The sequence below is a fragment of the Saimiri boliviensis genome, chromosome 6, assembly GCF_048565385.1.
Source record: "Saimiri boliviensis isolate mSaiBol1 chromosome 6, mSaiBol1.pri, whole genome shotgun sequence".
NCBI classification, from domain to species: Eukaryota; Metazoa; Chordata; class Mammalia; order Primates; family Cebidae; genus Saimiri; species Saimiri boliviensis.
The window spans coordinates 104,889,813-104,912,834 of NC_133454.1; the positions used below are offsets into that span (position 1 = coordinate 104,889,813).

Below are 23,022 nucleotides of genomic sequence, written 5' to 3' on the forward strand. Positions count from 1 at the left end.
TAGAAAATAGATTTTTAATAAAAATACTTATTTTAATATATAACTTGATTATTTTTAATGATTCTAATATATCAATATTGGAATACTTGTCAGTTTTAATTTCTAATATGATGAGCGTTGATACACATAACCCATATAAACAAAAGAAGCTTGGAGTCTTCGATTATTTTTAAGAACTACTGAACAAGGCTATCATAGCTGGGAGCTATATTTAGAAGCGGACTGGATGGCTAAAGTATTTTTTATCTATATCCTTTTTGTATTTGGCCAACATGTTCAGGAAATTTTGGCAATTTTATGTTGCAACAAATAAACAGATTGGTTAATTTTATAAATATGCTAGGCAGATTAAGTATTATTGTAGTATAAATTTTCAGATGTCACATAGATTGCTCACTTTGTAACGCTGTGTTAATTACATGGCTATAGTCTTTGACTTGCTGATCATTGACAACATAGAGAGACAAATGATACGAACAGATACTTTAAATGTTAGAATTTCTAAACATGTGGTTGAGAAAGAAGAGATTAAAATACTTCAACTAGTCTTGCCATCTGACCTCAAGATTCATTTTTGAAAGTTACCCAGACTCTGTATGCCAAGATGGTGTCATTCCATTAAGATGAAAACAAAGCCTTTGATTGTTTTAGAAATAACAGCTAATATGATCAGATTAAGTCGCTTAAAACACTTCTGTTTTAGAAAGTTATACAGAGAACTTCAGAAATTTCATTTCCTACCATCATTGAATACAGCCATTTTTTTCTCCTGAGAGAAAATGAGTGTATATATAACCCACCTATGATTGTAACAGGGCTAAATGATTGCAGTAGTTTTCTTTACAACATATGCCTTGCCAGGTTCTTCTCATCCATATTGTTTTTGCCCTTTTATAAATCTGTCATCTTCAGGGTTGGAGCCATTCAATTTTTTCTTGATTATTCTTTGATTGATTTTATGTATGAAAATCTTATTCCTGTAATGTTTGTTTTTGAGGGCAAGGGCTATTCTTATTTTACACCATCCACAACATCTTATTGGCAGGTAGACTCTTGATTCTTGCTGTCCAGTTTATAAGTTGAGGTGTACAAAATTCGTTTTCTATCTCCAAATATTTGTTGAGAATTCACTATGTATAAGGTGCTACGTTAGGCGCTAATAGATATGCATTGGTGCATTTTGCTCTTGCTTTGAAGAAACAAATGACAAGAATTTAAGACTTGGAGAATACTGAGTCTTGTTATTTTGAAATAATTGTTCCCATGGCAGTAGAATTATTATTAAGGAAGTCATTTTTGTTGAAAATTTTACCTTCTTGGCAAATAGATTAGAGAAGTGAAGTTTCAGTAAAGAAATTGCAGAGTTATCCTCCTCACTGCACAATACTGTTAGCCAGAACGATGATTTTAAATAGCCCTGAAAGCAGAATTGACTTTGATTTCACATTTGAACTGATGATTGTGCTGTCAGAGGTAGATAACGGTTTTCATGTTGAGAGGCCCCAGGCTTTCTCTTGTTGCTTTCATCGTTGGTGGGTCCCTCACCAGATTTGTACCAGTCCCAGGCTGTTACACGAGGAAGCTCAGTGAGGGAGTTTGGGTGTGAACTCGTAAATAGGTGAATTAGAAAACTAGTCTTTGCACCAACCTCAACTAATTTTAAAATGTTGCTTCTCTGGGTATGAAAGGTTTGGGAAATGTACTTAATTGTGCCGAACCATGCTAATGTGTTATAATAGTGACATTTCTTGGTTCTGAGTTTGAGTGTATAATTTGATACAGTAATAAAATATGTGATGAAAATGCTTATTTAAAAGAAGTCCATAATGTGACATTGTAGGATAAGAGCACAGGCTCTGTAGATAGACTGCCCAGCTCTGCCCTTTTTAGCTGTGGGATCTTGAGTGAGGCTACCTGTTAGTGTGTAGAGCACATTGCCTGTAAAACAGGAAATAATAGAGCTTTTGGAGTATTAGCTGAGTTAAAGCATATAAAATGACGAGTATGTAAGTGTTGGCTGTTATTATTGTTTTTATTTCTGCTAATTAATGAGCTCATAGTCTAAGATTTCAATAATTAGTCATAGCAGAATTACCATTTCCCCTCAACAGTTCTGTTTCCAGGCTGTCTGTGTTCTCTGTTGCTGGAGTCATAAGAATTTTGTAATTATATTTTTTTTGTGAAGGGGATAGCTACAATGTTGAGGGATTCATTACAAATAAGTTTCAGTTTTTGAATATCAATACCTGCTCAATTATCTCCCTATATATGCTGCCATTTGCAACAGTCAGGTCATGCCTGTTATTAATTGATCACTTCCACTGAAAACTTAATTAGTATTTTGATTAAGATCATCCTTGAGAAGTAGGCAGCATTATCCAGAGTTGGCTCCAAGTTATTGGCGAGCTCTAGTAAGCCCTTCTGGTCCTGTGAAAACAGACTGAGGAGGAAACCTGTCGTGCTTCTATTTGTTTCTGTGACCTCCTTAAAGAAACCTGTGGAAAATCATCAGTTGTCTGTGATGCATCCATATGCTACCACACATGCAAAAATCAAGAGACATATCCACTTATAATGGATCAATCAGAAAACCAGGATCGGTTATTGAATTCTTGAGATTGTGCTTAACAAGCAGGAAACATGTTGCTGTTGTTCTTTGCAAGTGTTGAAAATTAGACCCTGCATTCTGAATATGACAGAGTATTTCATTTTCCTGCTGAAAGCTGAAGTACTTTTCTTCTGGCATTATTGTCTTTTAATATAGATTTTTGAAATATTGCCATATTGTTACAGGATGAAATTGGTACTCCATTTTCTTTCTTTTTATCCCTCCAGGAAAATATGGGAAAATGAGGCAAAAGTAACATCTTATTGCCTTATTTTCCTATAAAAGTCAAAATTGAGTTGAGAGTAAAAGGGACAGTCAGGTTACTCCAAAAACAGCATTCCTCTAGACATTTTGGGGGGAGTCTTAAGTTTTCAACAATAAAATAAAAATAAATGCACTAATAACTTCTATTACATGGAAAGGGCAATCCCCTGAGTCCAGTTCCCAAAGGAAGGCAGGCGTTGTGAAATGGACTTACTTTACATGAGTATATTTGCTTCATTTTCTTTGACTTCTGGGCAGTTAGATGATTTAGGTAAATTGTGAACTTGGCAAAAGGCTCTATTGAAATGTTTTGTATCCAACAGATTCGCTGCTGCTTCCAGGAGAAGTGGAGCAGAATGTCAGCACCAGCATTCCTTCTTGTATCCCTTCTGCGGCCCAGCCTCCCATTTGGGAAGCGAAGCCAAAGCCCACTGTAAAAAGAATGGACAAACAGACGGAGGAGGTACTCCACAGGGAATTCAGTCATTCTCCACATTGCCTTGATTCTGTAATTTATCCTTTCAAAGAAATGCTACCATACCTGTATGCTTTTGTATTTTTCTAAGATTTGGGAAAATATAAAATCAAGTTGCTTGATTGGTCCCTCTCACAGCCAAAAGTACATATTTCTTTTTAAACACATAGTGCAATTGTGTTTTTATGTGGAAACCATTTTTGTTTTACAATGTATGCCATGCTACAGAGCAGTGCTACCCAGGGACTACACAACAGAAAGAATGGACAGTTTCTTGCCCTGCTTAGTCTGAACCAGCCATTTTTTCAATTATTGGTAGGGTTCTATAAACTTTTGAATTAGTTAAGGTAAGGCCAGTCTGCTATAACAGAGAATCCCAATAATAATAATTCGGTGGCTGAAAAGAGATAGATGTTTATTTCTCTTATTTAACAGTCTGTATAGAGCCCTTAAAATGAGTAGGTGGCTCCTTTCTGGGGGGTTATCAGGGACCCAGGTTCCTTCTCTCTGGATGTCCATTATATTTTAGGACATTGTCCTCACCTGTGTGTTCCATGTCAGATCATGATCATACCTGGAGAGGCAGGAGAGAAGAGCATAGGGGCAGCATGTTTCTGCAAGGCTTAGGACTCAGGGTCCTTAATTTCTGCTCACATTGCATTGGTGACCACTTAGTTACATGTTTATATTAGCCACATGGGAGGCCAAGAAAGTGTCACCTAATCATGAAAATTGAATCTATGCCATGCTTTTACTCTTGCAAATGTGCAACTTGAACGTCATCTTTTGCTATAATTTTGCAGCTCTTCTACTTAATACTTAATAAACGTGCATTAATAGAGGCTGTTGCTAGTGCTGGTAGTGACCTTTCTCACCCTTCTTACTGGAATACAAAGTGAGATCAGGCACAAGAAGTTGTTAAGGCCTCTCTATTTTTGATTTCTAATAACATCCTTAGGGTCTTTTCGGATTATATAATCATAAGGTACTAGTCTTGTTACTAAAAGATATTCTGTTACAGAATTAGTCATTCAGTCAGAAATAATCCACACATTTTAATTTTAAATTGCCACTTTCTTTTGTTTTTTTTTTTTGAGACGGAGTTTTGCTCTTATTACCCAGGCTGGAGTGCAACGGCCCAATCTCGGCTCACCACAACCTCTGCCTCCTGGGTTCAAGCAATTCTCCTGCCTCAGCCTCCCGAGTAGCTGGGACTACAGGCACGTGCCACCATGCCCAGCTAATTTTTGTATTTCTTAGTAGAGACGGGATTTCACCATATTGACCAGGATGGTCTCGATCTCTTGAGCTCATGATCCACCCGCCTCGGCCTCCCAAAGTGCTGGGATTATAGGCATGAGCCACCGCGCCCAGCCTTAAATTGCCACTTTCTAATAGTACTTTTATTCACTGACATCATGAAAGTATATCCAGGAGGCGTGCAGGTTTATATTAAACTCCCATATTGATTACCTACTAAACTGGTAGGGACAGCCACTTCTCAATATGCTTTTTGAGTTATAGATTGCTTTCTCTGAGTTGTAAGAAGCTAAAATTGTGAGGTTATTTCTAGAAGGAATCAGTTTTTTTTGTAAAGATTTTTTCATGCTATTGACTTCACTTGTGGCCATACAAGTTATTGGACCAGCCAGTAGACATGGCACCTAATACTTGTATAGAATACAGTTTTATTTTAGTACAATTAAAGAATAATCTGGTACAATTAAAGAGTAATCTAGTACAATTACAGAAATTGTTACCAAGTGGTTTTAGTTAATGGGTTAAAAAAAGTGAATGATTTCTGGAATCTATCAAATAGCAATATAATTCAAGTTGAGACCCCATATATGATGATATATTTAAGAAGAATATGAATCTCTTACCAGAAATGTGGACATTTAAAAATGTTGAAATAAAATTGATGTGTGCCACAGATGGACAACTTTTGCTGTTTTTTGAATATCTGAAGTAATATATTGGTTGGAAATTTTTATTTCTAATTACTATTTTTTAGAGTAACTTTTCACAACCATCTAGAATCACAATACAGGTTGACCATTCCTAATGGGAAAATTGAAAATGCTCCAAAATTGGAAACTTTTTGAGTGTTGACACAATGCTCAAAGGCAATGCCCACTGGAGCATTTTGGATTTCAAATTTTGGGATTGGGGTGCTCAATTGGTATATATTTTACAAATATTCCAAAATCTGAAATCCAAAATGCTTTATCCCAAGCATTTGGGATAAGGGATATTCAACCTGTACTGTACCAACTCTGCCTTGGTTTGATAGCATTCATCTTATTTTAAAGCATCCAGTGCCAGTAAAAGAACATAATCATCAATTTCTAGCAAGTGTGTCCATAAGGGCTTATTGAAAGACCATTTGGGATTAGAGATGATAGTTTGTGTCTGTGATTTCAATCTGAAAAGCTGAAAATGTATTCTGGATGTCCTTCCGAACTTTCTCTTAATTGCCTATTAAGAATCCATCAACTTTGTGGTATCAATTGGACCAACTCAATGTTTTACATATTTTTTTGCTTTTATTTTTAAATTGACAAATAATTATATATATTTATGGGGCACAGTGTGATATTTTGGTACTATATATGTGGATGATCAAATTAGAGTAATTAGCATATCCATCACTTCAAACATTTAACATATTTTTGTTCAGATTTTTTTCCCTAATTTTACCACTGGTTCTATACACATGCATAATTGTGTATAGAATTATGCATATTGGATTATCTTGCCTTAATTACTCTATTTTGATGAACTTTGGAAGTTTTAAACTGCTCTGTAGAACAAAGAGAGTTCTTCTTAGGAGAATGAAAAAAAATGTGATACCCACCCTCTCTCCCTGAAAACTGTTGAAAAGGTCATAGAAGAAACTTGTGTGGTATTTTAATAGGTGCTCTCCTGTTTTTCCAATTCATAATGGGACTCTAAAAGTTTTCACTTACAAAGACAGTTTATTTACCATATTACTTAGTATGGTAGCCTACAGCTAAATGCTGCTATTATTGATTTAAACATTAGTTCTGTTTTCTTTAATTTGCCTATGTGGTACGATAAATGAAAACGATCTCTCCATCAAGAGTGTCTCTGTTAAAATAAGTCACATGAGCAATTTTAAGGAGAATCAAAGTTTTCCAATAGTGTACACATTTTATTCCCTGAGAGGCTACAAAAAATTTCAATTAGATTTGAAATCAGACACCTGAAATTCACATATTTCTTTCAGGCTCCTTAAGCAAAAATAACAAGTTAATAATTTAATTCATGGTTGTTTTTTGTTTAGCAGCAGAGGACTTGGTGTTCCATTGCACGAAGTCTTCACTGAAATAAATCAGAATCTCAGTTTGTAATCTAAAAATCTTGGCATCTTATAGCTTTGAACTCTAAAATGAACTAAACTTGAAAGAAAAGAATTCCCAAAGTATGCTACAACAGCCAATAACTGACATACATAAATAAAAATGCAACCTTACTGTATTTGCAAAGCTGTCATTTAGAAGATCACAGTGATATCTTCTACATTGCGGTGGGCACCTACCTAGGCTCACTTTGAATTACTTGTGTGTCTCTTGCATTGGAAAACTAAATTCACTCATACCTGTCTTTATAAGCTTACTTGATTAACACGTAAGGTCAGAACGAGTGCCAAGCTCAGTGCCAAGCATACAGTAGACATGCAGCAAACATTTATTAAATGAACAAATAAGTAAACAATAAACCTCACCACTAAAGGGGAGTGATTTTCTGGTATACAGTAATAACATGGTTGGGGTCATTCTCCCTTTTCTGTTTGTTTACTGCCCTCAACATGTAAACATGTTAAAGTCTTTCCTATCCTTAACAAAATGAAACAAAACAAGGAAAAACAAGCTTCCCTTCATCTTGGACCCCTCTTTGGCTACTGTATGTTCTTTTCTCTCTCTTTTCATCCAGAATTGAAAAGCTATTAGACTCTTCAATATACTGTAAAATGTCCTTGGCTCCAATCACCGGCCTGGGTGTTTTCAGAATGAAGGCACCCATTGTTTTATGATTGCCAAATCCATCAGACACTTTTCAGTTTTCCTTTTAATGGATCTCTCTACTGTGTTTGACACCATTGACCTTCTTCTGGCACTCTTGCTTCATTGGTTCATACATCACTTTTCTCCTCTGATCCTTTATGTATTTCTCAGATTGTTTTTTTCCCTGATTCTTTTGGGTTTTCTCTCTATCTATCCCTTATGAGTTGTTGTTCCTTAAGGTTCTGTGCTTAACCTACAGTTCTTCCCATCCTACATACTTGAATCCATCTTCATCTCCAAATTAGTATCCTCTAGCTTCAGACCTTTTTCTTTTTTCTTTTTTTTCCAGTTTCAGGTTTCTATATTCAATCCTTCAAGTGCATTCAGATCAAACTGAGATTATCTTTACCTGCTTCCCTTTTTTCATTCTTCCTTTTCTTACATTTCCATATCCAGTCACTTTCTACATATTTTTCAAATCTCTGCTACCTGTGCCCTGTTCTTGTGATCTCTTATTGAACTGCTCTAGCAGGTTCTTGAGTACTCTTCTGACTCCAGGCTTATCCTGCTCAAATCTACCCTCTGTTTAACCTTCATAGTGATCTGTCTTATATAATTTCCAACAGGGCAGGGCTTTTTTTTTTTCTTTTACTCCAGCACCTGTCTCATTGTAGGTGCTTAATAAAATTTTGAATGGATGAAGGAATTTATCTGATATGCATAGATGACCAAGTGTCTTCCCAACCTTCAAAAAATTATTCAATGACTTTTCATCATCTCTAGAATCATTTGCCACCACATTTGTCTCTTGCCCCTGTCTGCCTTACACTTAGTGCCCTGACAATGCTGACCTACTTTCAGACTCACAAATGTGAAATTCTGCATCTTATTTGCATGGCCTGCTCATGGAAACTCCCCTTGTCGGCAAAGCTCTTCTTTGTCAACTTGTAAACTAATGTTTACCCTTTAAGAGTCTGCTTATATATCACCTCTTCCAAGAAGCCTTCTCTGATTCCTTCCCAGTCCCCTCGAACTTAGTCTGGGTCAGGTATTCCTTCTCTGTTCCCATCACCCTGTTCTTACCATATTTTAATCGAATGATTTGTATTTGTGTGTATCTCATTTGTTTGTGATTTCATATAGGTCTTCATCTTTGTATCCTCAGCACCTAACACAGTGACTAGAATTTAATAGGAACATAGAATTTGTGGAATGTAAAATATCTGAATGATTGCAGGCTATTCCTCTGACGTTTCGACTCAGAGATATACTGGCTACATTATAGTATATCCCAAAAATGGTTTAGAATATCCTGAATTTTTTTTATATATTTTGGCATTGCAAACATGACATTTTATTACTATTCTTTATTTCTTGCTTTTATATCTCAGTGTCTGATTACCTATAAAGTTAATCTAACAATCGCTGCTGTTAATAACCCTTAATTTCTAAGTGAATAAATTTATATTTTAAGTATATTTTTATACATTTAAGGATGTTATATATGAATATATATGAATAATCTTTGTGTTAACATTATCTTTACCAACTTGCTGAAGACTTTATTCCATGTTACTGTTTTCATTAGTACCAAGTGACTGATGAAGGAAATCATCCTCCATAACAGAGAAGAATGTAAATGTATTAAAAAGAAAACTTAAAGGAAAATAAGATATTTACATTTAAGAATAAATTTCTATATCTTTAGTACTGTAAGTTTGGATATTATAGCCACAAGGTATTTTGAGACCTGAGGGAAGGGAGAATCTTAAGAAAGCAGTGGGTTGGCCTGTATCTAGAACTATCTTGGCCATAAGAGCCCTGATCAGAGCTTGGAAGTCCAAAATATAGGCCTTACTTTATCTGGGTTGCTAGGATGAGGTGGGTGATAAGTGAAATGATGTGTAGGGAGGCTAGTAGGATTTTCTGGAGAGTGGCAAAACTCAATCAAGAGTAAGTAGCCAGGTGAGGTGGCTCATGCCTGTTATCCCAGCAATGTGGGAGGCGGGGGTGAGCTGAGATCGTGTTGCTGCACTCCAGCCTGAGTGACAGAGAGAGTCTCTGTCTCCAAAAAAAAAAAAAAGAAAAGAAAAGAAAGAAGAGTAAGTGAAACTTCTACACTTTCCTCTCTATGCTTCTATTTCCCTTTTTTGCATTCCTCTATTGGAGAGCACGACACATGATACTGAAATCCTTTATATACTTTTGTCTTCTCCTTGAAGTTATGAAACCTTGTAGACAGAGATTTTGCTATAATCACTTTATGTTCCCAAAATCTGCTACATAATAAGTGTTTATTATTGAGTGAACAGGTAAGGGGAGGTAGGTGGGAATGTGAGGTTATTTGTGTTCTGTAGAGGAAGTGGGGGGCATGGTATGGTGTCACTGAGATTTTAACACAGCAAAGCAATTTGTCTAATTTGAAATTGCATTCTAACCCCTAAGTGAGAAGTGGGTGAAGATAACGTGACTGCATCTAGTGAGGATGGCTAGTAAGGAGTAGGCAGGTTTTAGAGGTTTCAGGGTGAAATTTAAAGACCTAGTGGAGGGGACATATGTAGGTATGGACAGCTTAAAGCTTAATAGACATATGATGAAAGGCCTTTACCCAAGCATGAAAGAGCACAAAATTCCCATCGGACTGAATATATTCGTGGAAACAGGGTCTCTCTCCTGATGCTTTGCCAGGGTCAGCTAGAATCGGCTCTGGATGGGGTTATGGCCAAGCCTTCAAGCTTCAGTACTTACTGCTAAGTAGAGCTGGAGACAGCAAGAACACTTAATATTCAGAAAATGAACATCTTATGTCATTGTATGTGTGTGTTTCTATATTTGAGCCATTTTAGCAAGATTGTCCCACTGTCACTTGGGCTATATTGATGATAAATTTGATCTCAGAAAGTGATCAAAATGATCAGCCTTGCAAGCTGATTTGCCTTTTGTATACATCTGTTTTTTAAAAAATAGTCATGGTATTACATGTAGCCTTTAGTACATTTTTCTAATGGTGGGTTGTGAGAATTGATCATCTTATTTAGAAAAGGTCTTCTCTCCAAAGAATTATTACTTAGCTTAGTGAAAACTTCAAGATTCATTCTTGCTGGTATTTCTGTTGAGCTGGTGAGGCTTTATTTGAAACAGATTACCCTGAATTCAGATGTTTCTTCTCTCCCTTACTGTGTATTTTGGACAAAATTACTTAACCTTAACAGTGACTAGCGGCAGGGTTGTTTGAAGATTGTTGCTGATGCCACGTGGTTTCTAGTACCGGAGCTGGCACATGGTGGAAACTCACCGTGGTAAACTCACCATGGAAACTCAGTAGCAGTTTTGTCAGGAAAACACTCAGATACTTTCTAATAAAGAGGAAATGAAAGCATCTCCAGAAGTTGTTCTCCTGCTGATTTTACTAAGAAAAGATGATAAATGGCTGAGCATTTGCTATTAGCACTACACACTTAACCACAAAACATAACTTGTGGAACAGATAGGAGATAACTACTTATTTTTTCCTTCAACCTTAGTAACAGCAGTTAGTTTCTGAGCTACATGCTACATTTTTACCAACATTGCGAAAGCCACTCAATGAGATCATCTTCCATGCAAGAATATTTAAAGCTGATTATAGCTTCAGGACATTTTTTCATTCTTGCATAAACCATAGTTTTCAATTATTTCAGCATCACTATACATATTGTAGAGCTACACAGAAGTGCTGGATGATTTCATTGTATCACACACCATTTGTTTTTGGAGAGGCTTTTTAGGGGGTGATACAAGAGATTTAAGGCATACTCTTGGTTTATCAGAAAATATGCTTTTATATCTGCCTTCCTTTAGGAAGTCTTTAAAACTCACAAATTATGAATAGATTCAAAATTATTACATCTTTTTGTAACTACTTATGATAAATTGTAATATTTTTAAATTCTTGGTAGAAAAAAAGAGATCCTGGACTTTTAAATTTAGCCTATGTTTCAAGTTTTACTGTTATTAGCCAGGAGTTATAGGTATTATCTGAAGAAGTATATTCAATATAGGGTATTTTTATATTTAAAAAGTATGTTTTATTAATATAGATCTTTTTTAGCAAAGGGTGAAAATCTATTTAAGGTTGAAAAAAATCTTTTTTTCACATTTTAATGTAATTGTTAGTTTTTCTGTATGCTTCTCTAGTCCTGACACTACAAGTGGTAAAATGTATAATGAGTATATGCAAGGGAGACTTTCTGATTCTTGCCTTGGGCAGCATTAGTTAATGATATTCATTCAGATACAGCATGGTACAAATGGGGCATATTAAGAGGCTTAAATTAGGTCAAATTGAATAATTGAATTTATTCCTTTACTTAAAAACAGCTTAATCAGCTGAGAGTGCTGAAGTCTGAAAGGTTTAATTAAATATTAAGAAAGAGTTAATTTTTTCAACTTTATCTTCATTTACGATGATTGTGTATGTTTTTTCCTCCTTTGTTACCTTTTATAGATACTTGGAGATGAAGTTCAACCCTTCTCACTTGATGAAGAATTTGATTATGACAGCGTGATGCTAATCTCCAAGTTTAGTCTTGTAGAGATAGAGACCTTCAAAGAGCTACGCAAGCAGAAGAGAAAGGGCAGCAACCTAGACTTAGAGGAACCCTGTGACTGATTCACTGAGGCATTTGTGTGTGTGTGTGTGTGTGTGTGTGTGTGTGTGTGTGTCTATCTTAATTTTGTTCTTATTCAAGCAAAATTAGAATAAATGATAAACCTACTATAATTCCCTTTGTGGAAATTTACATGTGTGCACTCATTTATCAGGATTATCTATTATTAGGGATATAGAGCAAGAAGGCCAAGGAGATTGATGCCCTTACAGAATTCTCTCTTGCCATGTTGTTGCAGCATCCTGTGGCCATTTAGAGGAGATGGAAGTGAGAAATGGGAACAGGAAGCAGCATCTACAGAAGAACCCATTTTGGTGAAAGCATTGCACTAGGTAATGTGGGGTGCTGCGTCAAAGGTCAGAAACATGATCCCACTTTCTTAAGAGTAAAGGACAATTGCACATGAAAACACATTGTAGCACATTAGAGAAAAATTGCTAATATAAGCGGTCAGGGTCTTAGCTATCCAGAGATAGTGCTGTCAATGTGAATGTTCTTGAGAGATTAGGCTTCTGAAATTGATTGGGAAAGCCTTTACCGAAAAAAGGCATCTGAGAATTGATGATATATCAATTGTTAAATTCTTGCATTTCATTGTTATCATTTAACCATGTGTGATAACGGTTACAAAGTGCAAGGAATGATCCCAATCTCCAGAAGCTTAAAATACAACTTGAGAGGACAAAACAACTAGAGAATATAAAAACACATTATGAAGTGCTAATTATGTAGCATACCCATAAATGCAGAAAGGGAAGGAGAAAGGAGGGATGAAGGTGCAGAGGAAAGGGGACCAATATGTTTCAAGTAATTTTTATTATTGAAGGAATTAGTAACAAATTGAATGTACTTAACTGATTTTTCTTCATTCTTTTAAGTGCACTTTTGTTTTTCAGAGCAGTTTTATGTTCACAGAAAAATTGAGGAAGACAGCACAGTTTTCATACACCCCCTGCCTCTCCCTGACATAGACTTCCTCACTTTTAATATCCCATACCAGAGTCACATTTTTTGTTGTTTTGTTTTTTGCTATTAATTGTCTTTTCTTTTCTTTTTGTGGTAAGAACATTTAACATGAGCTCTACTCTCGTAAATGTCTAAGCGTACAATATAATATCATTACCTATATGCACAGTGTTGTGTAGCAGATCTCTGGAATGTATTAATGTATAACTGAAACTACACCCAGTGAACGGCAACTCTGCATTTCCCTCGTCCCCTTAACCCTAGCAGTCACCTTCCTACTTTCTGCTTCTATGAGTTTGACTTTTACAGATAACTCATATAAGTGGACGTGGGGCACTTGTCCTTCTGTGATTGGCTTATTTCACTTTCCGTAATGCTCTTCAGATTTGCCCATGTTGTTGCATATATCAGGATTTCTTTCTTTTTAAAGGCTGGGTAGTATTCCATTTTATGTATATATTACATTTTCTTTATCCATCCATTAATGAACGTTTAGGTTGTTTCTATATCTTGGCTATTGTGAATAATGCTGCAGGCCTGTGCTTGTATGCATGTACTTGTGCTGTGTGTTTATGAAGTATTTGTGTGTATGTGTGTGTGTGTGTGCACGCACACATTTCATTGTGTATATGTATTCATAAAATGCCATTTATATTCTTTACAAAAGAATGCTCTTGATTTCATATTGCCCTTGGGTCAAGTGACTTCCACATTTATTTTTGCTAATTCCACAAACTTTCCTAAAGCTCCATTTGTGTGTTCAAACCTTATGCTAGGCAGTGAGGAGGATACAGGCAAGTTAGACGTGGTCTAATGAAGTAGGGAAGAGAGATGCATACACAGATAGTTACAATAGAGACATGTTGTCCAATATGATAGACACTAGCTGCATTCTAGTAAACTAGAGTATTTGAAATAGAGTGACTGAGAAACTGATTTTTAGCTGTCATTTAATTTTTATTTCAATTTAAAATAAAAATCTGATATTTGATTCAGTTATTAGAAAACTTTCAAGTACATTTGGGTATGTGAATCCGCTTTTTCAGTTATAAATTTTATGAAATGTAAATGCAGATCAGTTATTTTGGAAAACAGTTTAGTGTATTAGGGTTCTCTAGAGGGACATATTAATAATAATTATATATATATATATATATATATATATATATATATATATCTGAAGGGAAGTTTATTAGCAGAATTGACTCATACGATCATAAGGCAAAGTCCCAAAATAGGCCGTCTGCAAGCTGAGGAGTAAGGAAGCCAGTCAGAGTCCCAATACCTCAAAAGCAGGGAAGCTGGCAGTGCAGCCTTCAGTCTGTGGCCAAAGGCCTGAGAGCCCCTGGCAAATCACTGGTGTAATTCTGAGAGTCCAAAAGTGGAAGTACTTAGAGTCCAATGTTTGAGGGCAGGAAGCATCCAGCACAGGAGAAAGATGAAGGCTAGGAGACTCAACAAGTCTGCTCTTCTGTCTCCTGCCTGCTTTCTTCTAGCCATGCTGGCAGCTGATTAGATGGTACCCACCCAGATTGAGGGTGGGTTTGTCTCTCCCGGTTCAATGACTCAAATGTTAATCTCCCTTGGCAACACCCTCACAGACACACCCACTTTGCGTCCTTCAATCCAGTTAAGTTGACACTCAATATTAACCATCACAGCTTAGTGTCTGAATTTAAAATGTGTTGCAAGTAAAAAATATGTATTGGATTTCAAAGACTTAGTAGTGAAAAACTCTGAATTTCTTGTTAATTTTTAAAATATATATGTTGAAATGATACTATTTTTGATTAAATAGTTAAACATATTATTAAAATTCACCAATTTCTCTTTACCTTTTTCATAAGACTACTAGGAAATTTGAAATTACACATGGGGCATGCATATTTGTATTTGACAGCACTGAGTCTAGGGTAATCTTTGTTGTGAGACTGGTGTATACCAAGAGCTACTGGGAGAAAGCAAGTTGGAGTTTTTAAATTAGGCTTTGGAGACATAAGGAATCTCTATAGAGGAAGCGATGTTTAAGCTTGGCTGTAAAGAATCAGTAGGTTAAAGTAAAACGATAGTTTTCTAGTGTATGGGATAAATGAGATAACCTCAGGAAAGGAAGTTGGAAATGTAGGTTGGGGCCAGATTCTGCTGTCCTTGTGTGCTGTAGACTTTATCATCTAATTGATAGGGAGCTATTTAATGTTTTAATGCAGAGGAATAGCACAATCAAAAATATATTTCAGAAAGATAAGTTCAGCATGAGTGCCAGAGGTAAAATGAATAGAGGTGAATCAGGGAGACAAGTTCCAAGTCTGTGTGGGTAAAAGTGGAGGGCATAGATTTGGTAAGGTTTGGGAGCAAAAGTAGCGAGGATTTTTGTCTAGTGCAATGTGGAAAGGAGAGAGCAATTGTGGGGGTAAGACAAAATCTTCGTGTGCAATCTATGTACTCTTGAGATAACCTTGTTATATGATTGTTCACAGGCTTGGACACTCTTGGCTCTTTCTTTTGGCATTTTGGTAGTTTCAATAAAAAGGCTTTACTTTTTTTTATTTTTAAGAGACAAAAATTCTGTCACTCAGGCTGGGGTGCAGTGGCACAATCAGCAGCCTTGAGCTCCTCATCTCAATCAATCTTCCCACCTCAGCCTGCTGAATAGCTAGAACTACAGGTGTGAGCCACCACATCAGGCTATTAAATTTTTTTTTTCCATAGACACAGGATCTCACTATGTTTCTCAGGCTGGTCTCTAACTCCTGGCTTCAAGTGATCCTGTTTTGAACTCCCAAAGCACTGGGATTACAAGTGTGAACCACTGCACCCAGCCAAGATGTCATCATTTTTACATCTCCATTTTATGGACTTAAATAGTTTTATAATCGAAGAAACAAAATCATCTTTTTAAGTGTTTACAAAGAACTACATTTCAGTGAAGTATTTCATTACTTTGTACTAGGCAGAGAAGATGGCAGGTGGAATATTTCTCTCTGTAGGGTTGGTATACTATGTCTTGGCTTCATTCCTCTTGACAATTTTTGATCCCTGAATTATTTAGGGAAAATTGTGTATTATGGCAAAAGTGATAGTGGAAAATGAGTCCCTTAAAGCCTTTGCATGAAATTGTTTTGTCTCCACTGTACCATTACCCTTCCCCTAACTAGCAAATACTTCTTCGTGATTACCTTTCAGTCATAGCAATCCCTTAAATTGATGGAAATGGTTTGTTTTACACTGGTTGGCAAAACCTAACCAAGTAAACCTGCCCTTGTAAGGATGGATAATGGTTACGTGGATTACGTTGTAGCAACAGAAATAAGATTAATAAAGACTAGAATATAAGGAGAAACATCTGGGTGTGTATACCAAAATGGGAGGTGTAAATTTAGAACATGAAAATTTTAAAAGTACCTTTAAATAATGTGAACATTGTAACAAAAGCTAAATCAAAGTGGAGCAAATATCACTTCAAGCCTGTAGCACCTGTCCTAGCTTGTTTAGCATGTTGACACACTGAGTGATCTTACTATTCAGGATCCATCTTGTGTGGCATAGCACAAGAAGAAGAAGAAAAATTCTGCTCTAATATTGAATTTCCTTGATTCCTTTAGTCAAGAATTCTGTTTTCCTACAAACAACATACAACTATATTCTCATTTTATTTATTTAGATACAAAGTCTCCTCTGTCACCCAGGCTAGAGTGCAGTGACATGATTATAACTCACTGAAGCCTCAAACGCCTTGCCTTCAGCAATCCTCCCACTTCAGCCTCCTGAGTAGTTGGGACCACAGGTGCATGCCACCACATTGGGCTAATTTTTAAATTTTCTTGTAGAGGTGGGGTCTCACTGTGTAGCCCAGACTGGTATGGTATTGAACTCCTGGGCTCAAGTGATCCTCCCACCTTGGCCCCCCAGAGCACTGGGATTACACTTGTGAGCTACTGATCTGGACAGTATTTTCATTTTAAAAAATAACTTTTCCCTATGTGTTAAGTTACTGTGGTTGACTTAACATATGAAAAAGACAGTTAAGGAAAAACAATTTTCGTTTTATTTGCTTGCTTCTTGGAAGTTGATGGTGAGCGAACACAGTAGCATGTGAAATGATGTGAAAGAGAGAATCTTACTGATAATTTTCTAGAAAAATATTACTCCATATTTAAAAAGCAATCCATGCTCCTCACCATGGCTTACCCAGCTAGCTTTTTGTAATATGGCCCCTATGTGATTCTCCCATCTAGCACCATTTTCCTCATTTCTTAATATGTTCTGGCCAGTTTGTATTTCTTCTTGTTTTTCAAACACTGTCTTGTTTCCACTTTAAGGCTTTCACTCTTGTTTTTCCTTCTGATTGTTCTTCCCTGGTCTTCATTTGGTTCATTCCTTGTTATTATTCAGGCCTTAGGTAAATTTATCTTCTGTCTGCCCAGAGTCTCTGTCTGACAGCCCTACTGAATCTTTTTCTCATAAGCCTCCATCCCTATCAGTGTGCACCCCTGTTTTGTTTATTATCTGACTCTCCCTTTAGAACATGAGATACAAGAAGGCATGAACCCAGTCTGCCTTTACTTTTCAGCCACTCAAACCCCTGAAAAAGTCCTGGATTAAAGTAGGGGGTTCAATAAATATTTACTAAATGAATCAAACCTAAAAATATAAACTTAATTACTTAACTTGGAGGTCCATTTCATCAATTCAATTTGGCTAGATGTATATTGAGCACTTTTTGTATTCAAGGCATACATAAGTTTCTTACTTCCTAGACTGATGATAATCGTATGGTCAATGCAAATTTGGGAAGCCTGGCCTGTTTTGCAGATCTGTTCCATGTTTAAGAAGTTTCTTTCTTGTATTCATCAGAATCCTATGGAGAATTGAGAGAACATTAGTCCTCATGGGAACTTTACCCACTTCTCAATTGCTCTTTTGAAACCTTGTTATAATGTCTTAAATTGAAAATCCTATTCAGGAGCAATTCATGTGATATAATACTGATATTAATACAGGAGTTATTAAGAAAGTACTTTTAGGCAGCCTAAAAATAATTTTAGGGTGAAAGTTCTCAGCGGAATTTTATTTTAATAAAATGCAACTCCCAAAACATTTTTAACAAAAAGTAGCTTGAAAAACCAGACCTGCAAGCATTGATATGCCAAGGCCAGTAGCTAAAAGCCAGGTCCACCCAATATGGCATCTCCTGCCCTCTTTTCCTTGTCACCATGTGTGCCAGCTGTCATGGCAGCCTCCGGATAAAACCACGTGTACTGGCATCATGGTTGCTACCAGATGGAATCCTCATTTACATAATAAAAGACTAGGATGGAAGGACCAGTCTTTTTATGGACTATATAAATGACACACCTGGTCAACCCAATCCCCTGAGCCCTATGTATATCAATCATGGCCTCCTCAACCCTCTATACAGAACCGATTGAGTTCTGCTGCAAATGAGGCCTTCTTCGACCCACTTTCTCAACATGAGGAAGCATTTTCTCTCTCTTTTCTTCTTCTATTAAACTTTCTGCTCCTGAACCTACTCCTCATGTGTATCCATGTCCTGAATTCCTTCTGAACTGAGACTAAGAGCTAGGGTATATACCCCAGACAATGGAGCTGTGTTTCATTTTGGATTCTCGCCTGGGATCTGGATCAGAACAGAATATAGAAACACTGGAGTGGTGAGTACGGAGCAAATCTCAACCTCCAATCTGTGCCTTAATCTCAAGACTCTCTTCCAGCTATCCTCGTTGCCAGATTTTCCTTTCTTTTCTATTTGTGGTCGCTATGTCTATTCTCTCTGTGCATGTGATGTGTGGAAATTTTTACAGTTCAGGGAAATGGGTTTGTTAGGAAAGATTGGCAAATGTGGCAGGCAGTTAACTCAAGCATCTCTCTACCTTTTCTCTGGTGGGCACATGGTATTTCTAATTCCGAAGCTCTCCCTGATCAAGGTAGAAATCCTCTTCCTGAGGCATATTGCTGGTCCTTCCTTTGCCATACAGTGCAGCTTCCTTTAGCACCACCAGAAATCAAGCTCTAAGCTCCCTCTGTGAATGGAAAAGTTCTGCCTTCAGGAGTTAGGAGTAAAGTGTCCTCCATAGCCAAATTTTAGTTCTGATACCATCCCAACAGCAGGAAAATGGCTATTTGGTCCCTACATTCTTGTAAGAAACTTAGTCTGTCTCTGATTAGAACAATACTTAATTAGCAATAACTTCAGAAGTTAATGGGAACCATTTTTCTAAGGGCAAATGGCTTAGCATGGGCCATGATAGCAGAATAGAGTTCAATCTAGCACACACACTCCCACCCCATTAAAGGGGCCTTGCCAATTACTTAGTTTTCTTGAGATCCATTTTTTAAGGGAGGCACACAGGTCACACAAGTCTAGGAAGTTAAAGGGAAATCATAGGCAGAGGATTAGAACTGCCTGGAGGAACGCAACTAGGCCCAAAAGCTTAGTTCCTCTCGTGCCATGGCTTGGAGGGTCACACCTACAACCATAAGTGGTATATTTAACATGGCTCTGGGACTTGGGAACCAAGAAGAGAAAACAATTGTGGGGATGCTCCCACTGTCTTCCCCTCCACCCTGGGTCACAAAGAAAGGAAGGGGACTAAAAGGATGATTTTATTCTTGCTTCTCCCCTGGAGTGCATTCTGAAGCACTGGGGCACCTTTCACCCAGAGATTTTAAATAAAAGCAGCTCATTTTCTTTTGTGCAAGGACATGACCTTATTACTAGACCTTTGCAAGCATTGCAAAATCAACCCAGCTCTTTTAGCAATCATATCTGGCAGGACCAAAGAGAATAATTCTCCGAAATTAGAGAAGTAACTTCCAGGGGAACCATCTGAGGATTCCCCTTATTTGAGACCCCTTCAAGTTCCCTTCTCATTACAGGACCTTAGGCAAATAAAAGGAAACTTAGGCTGATTTTCTGATCCCTGCTAAGTACATAGAAGCTTTCCACAATTTAACTCAGGTCTTCGGTGTTTTTCCTTCTTTCACAGTTTAAAATGGCTCTTTTATAATGCTCTTCCAACCTGGGAAAAGTTAATTTTCCAAACCTTAAACTGGGAGGAAAGGAATCCAGAAGACTGACATGCTGGCAGAAGGGTAATGTCTTACCAGTCGAGCTTTTGGCTTCTCTCTCCCTGTGCAAACCTGTAAAAAGGATAATAATTATTTACTCTCTGTAAAGTTTTAATTAATGAAAAAGGATTTATAAGGTTGGTCATAAATCCAATGCCACGTATCCTAAAAGGAATGTTACTTTATTTGAACGTTTCTGATAATGTACAGCGGCATCTAGTGGAAACAAATCAATATTACAACCCATGGGTGTAACTAACAGGTATCAAACTCTACTGTCATATTTATGGCCTATAGAACCTCCATTAACAGTGGTAATCTTAATATTCATATTCTAACCCTCTATTTTAAACCTTTTTGTAAAATTTATCTCTTTTCACCTAGAAGCAAACCCCAAATGGTGCTGCAGACAGAGCCACACATGGACATGCCATTCTTCTGAGAAAACTTAGATCAACCTCAGGAGAAGACCCAACTGCTGTCCCCAACAAGACGCCCCTTTTTAGCAGGAAGTAGCCAGAAAGAATCATTATCCAACACCTGCTAACAGCAGTTAGGTTTATGTCTCTCGTGGGGGGGGCAAATAATACAGGAATTAAGAAGAAATTATTTTTAGGCAGCTATAAAGGGTAAAAATTCTTGGTAAATTTTCCTTTAATAGCAAACAACCCCCAAAACATTTCTTTTCTAACAAAATATAACTTGAAAAACCAGACCTGCAAGCATTAATATGCCGACGCTTGTGGCTAAAAGCCAGGTCCGCCCAATATGGCGTCTCCCACCCTCCTTTTCTTGTCAGCACTTGTGCCAGGTGTCATGGCAGCCTCCAGAAAAAACCACGTGTACAGCCATCATGGCTGCCACTAGATGGGGGCCACATTTGCTTAATAAAAGACTAGGATGTGAGGATCAATCTTTTGCCGGACCATGGAAATGGAACACCTGCTCAACCCAATCCCCTGAGCCTTATGTAAATCAGTCACTGCCTCTTCAGCCCTCTGTACAAAACCGATTGCGTTTCACCACAACTGAGGCCCTCTTCAACTCACTTTCTCAACATGACGAAGCCTTTTCTTTCTCTTTTCTGTTTCTATTAAACTTTCTGCTAATATTTATCTGGTGTTTGGTTTCTTTGTTTTATTAATCCTTTGAATTTATGGTAAACTAATGAAAAATGTCTGCACAGGCTGCAGGACATGTGTGTCTGTGTCCTGAATTATTTCTTGACTGAGACCAAGAGCCAGGGTATATGCCTCAGTCAATGGAGCCGTTTCAATATTGACAACATTGTGTACTAAATAACGTGGACTTAGGACCAAAGGAGAACTAGAAAGTGAAAAGAAAACAGCACACCCAGAGTGAAGTAGGCAGGAAGAACAATTTCATTTCTGTAGCTGTCTGTAAAGCAGAATCCTTTAACCATTCATTAAAAATGTTAATGCTCATAAGAGTTATCAACTTTAGAGGTGAGCTTAAAGCCTAATTCCCCTGTTTTATTTGTATTTTATTTATTCTGAGTGCAGTGTAAGCCACGAGAGGGTTTTGAACAGAAGAGATATGTGATTTTTTACTTATATTTGAAGGAAAATGAGTGGAAAGAGAGTGGGACTTAGGAGTAGGTGATTGAGAGGAGGTGAACCTAGAGTGGTGTGCAGGGCCAGATTGCACAGGGCTTTTTGCCTTTTTCTCTCTGGAATTTTATATGATCTTATTATTCTCAATATTCTGATTATGGTGACACATGTTGGCCTAGGTCTATTTTCATTCTTTGTGCAAAGTACTCAGTAGCCTCTTAGCCTGGAAATTTAGATCTTTCAGTTTTGGGAAAATTTCTTGAAAGGTTTTCTTCCTTCTTTTTCCTCTTTATTATCTTTCCAGAATGTCCACTTTTTAGATGTTGAACTTCTATTGCTACTGTAATATTTTGATTTGCATGCTCTATTTTCTGAGATTGCCTCAACTTTATCTCTCATATTTTTATTGCAATGTGTGTAATATTTTCATTTTTGAATTTCATCTTATTTAACTTTGCAGAAAAAGTCAGTTCCTTTTTTAAAAAAGAGGCAAACACCAAGAAAACACATCCTTCTCTGCCAGAGTTGCATTAGGACTAGACTATCAGAATGTGAAGATGAAGACAGTGTCTTATCCTTTACAATGTTGAGTATAGTGCATATTAATGGGACACATGAGTTTACGATGTTGAATACATGGGCAATAGAGATTGGGCACATTGAAAGAGGGTCTTGGGTATTAGCATGCTGGAGAAAGCCTCAGGTGTGACCAAGCTGTACCCAGGTAAGTTCTAGGATCCCTGACACTGAGAGAGGGAGGAAACGCTTGAGTGTGTTGGGTCTTCTCTGGATAGGGTCCCTTTGTGCATGCACAAGGCATTCGTATGTTCAGAGCATCATACTCTATACAGCACCTCTTTCTCACCCCGATATTCCTCCTTTCTGTTTATAGCACCACACTGGTGGCCAGAGCCTGTTATTTTTGCCTCAGCACTACCTTTCGATTTCAGTCTCTCTCTGTATTCTGCCTGCCATGATTCAGGCCTTTATTTTTACTTACCTCCTTTTGAAGCTTTCTTAATTTCTAATTAGTCTCTAAATGCCTCTATTCTCTCAAGTCTAGCTTGTTTTATATGAATCTTTGTGTAGCTATCCTGTTGTAAAACTACTGCTAGCTGCTCTATTGAATGATTAAAAACATATCAATTTAGCGTTCAAGGACTCATTCTCATGCACCCCGGGATACCAACAAAACTGACTACATGTGGCTCCTGACTGTTTCCTTCCACCTTATGCTTTTCTCCTTATTGTTCTCTCTTTCTGGATGGTCACCCCTCATTTCTGCCCAGTGAATTTCTGCTCATCCTTTAAGATGCATCTCAGGGGTCACTTCCTTTGTGAACCTTTCAGATTCTTCCGACTAGGTGTT

The 23,022-nt window shown here is 37.2% G+C and overlaps 1 protein-coding gene and 1 long non-coding RNA gene across 7 annotated transcripts in view; both read left to right on the forward strand.

The window, feature by feature from the left end:
- The window catches only part of IFTAP (intraflagellar transport associated protein), a 97,527-nt gene that overhangs the window by 46,090 nt on the left and 28,415 nt on the right, over positions 1-23,022 (forward strand). For 5 of the 6 annotated variants that reach the window (XM_010333512.3, XM_010333502.3, XM_074401327.1 and 2 more), the window contains 2 exons: positions 3,196-3,335; positions 11,862-12,254. In XM_010333512.3, coding sequence (XP_010331814.2) covers positions 3,196-3,335; positions 11,862-12,026 — 305 coding nt within the window. In that variant the 3' untranslated portion in view covers positions 12,027-12,254. Of the gene's footprint in view, positions 1-3,195; positions 3,336-11,861; positions 12,255-23,022 lie in introns of those variants that run through there. The other variant, XM_074401326.1, reaches the window with a different exon arrangement.
- LOC141584881 (uncharacterized) lies at positions 14,139-21,194 on the forward strand. The gene is made up of 2 exons (XR_012518152.1): positions 14,139-20,103; positions 20,464-21,194. It is a non-coding gene; the product is annotated as an uncharacterized LOC141584881 (long non-coding RNA).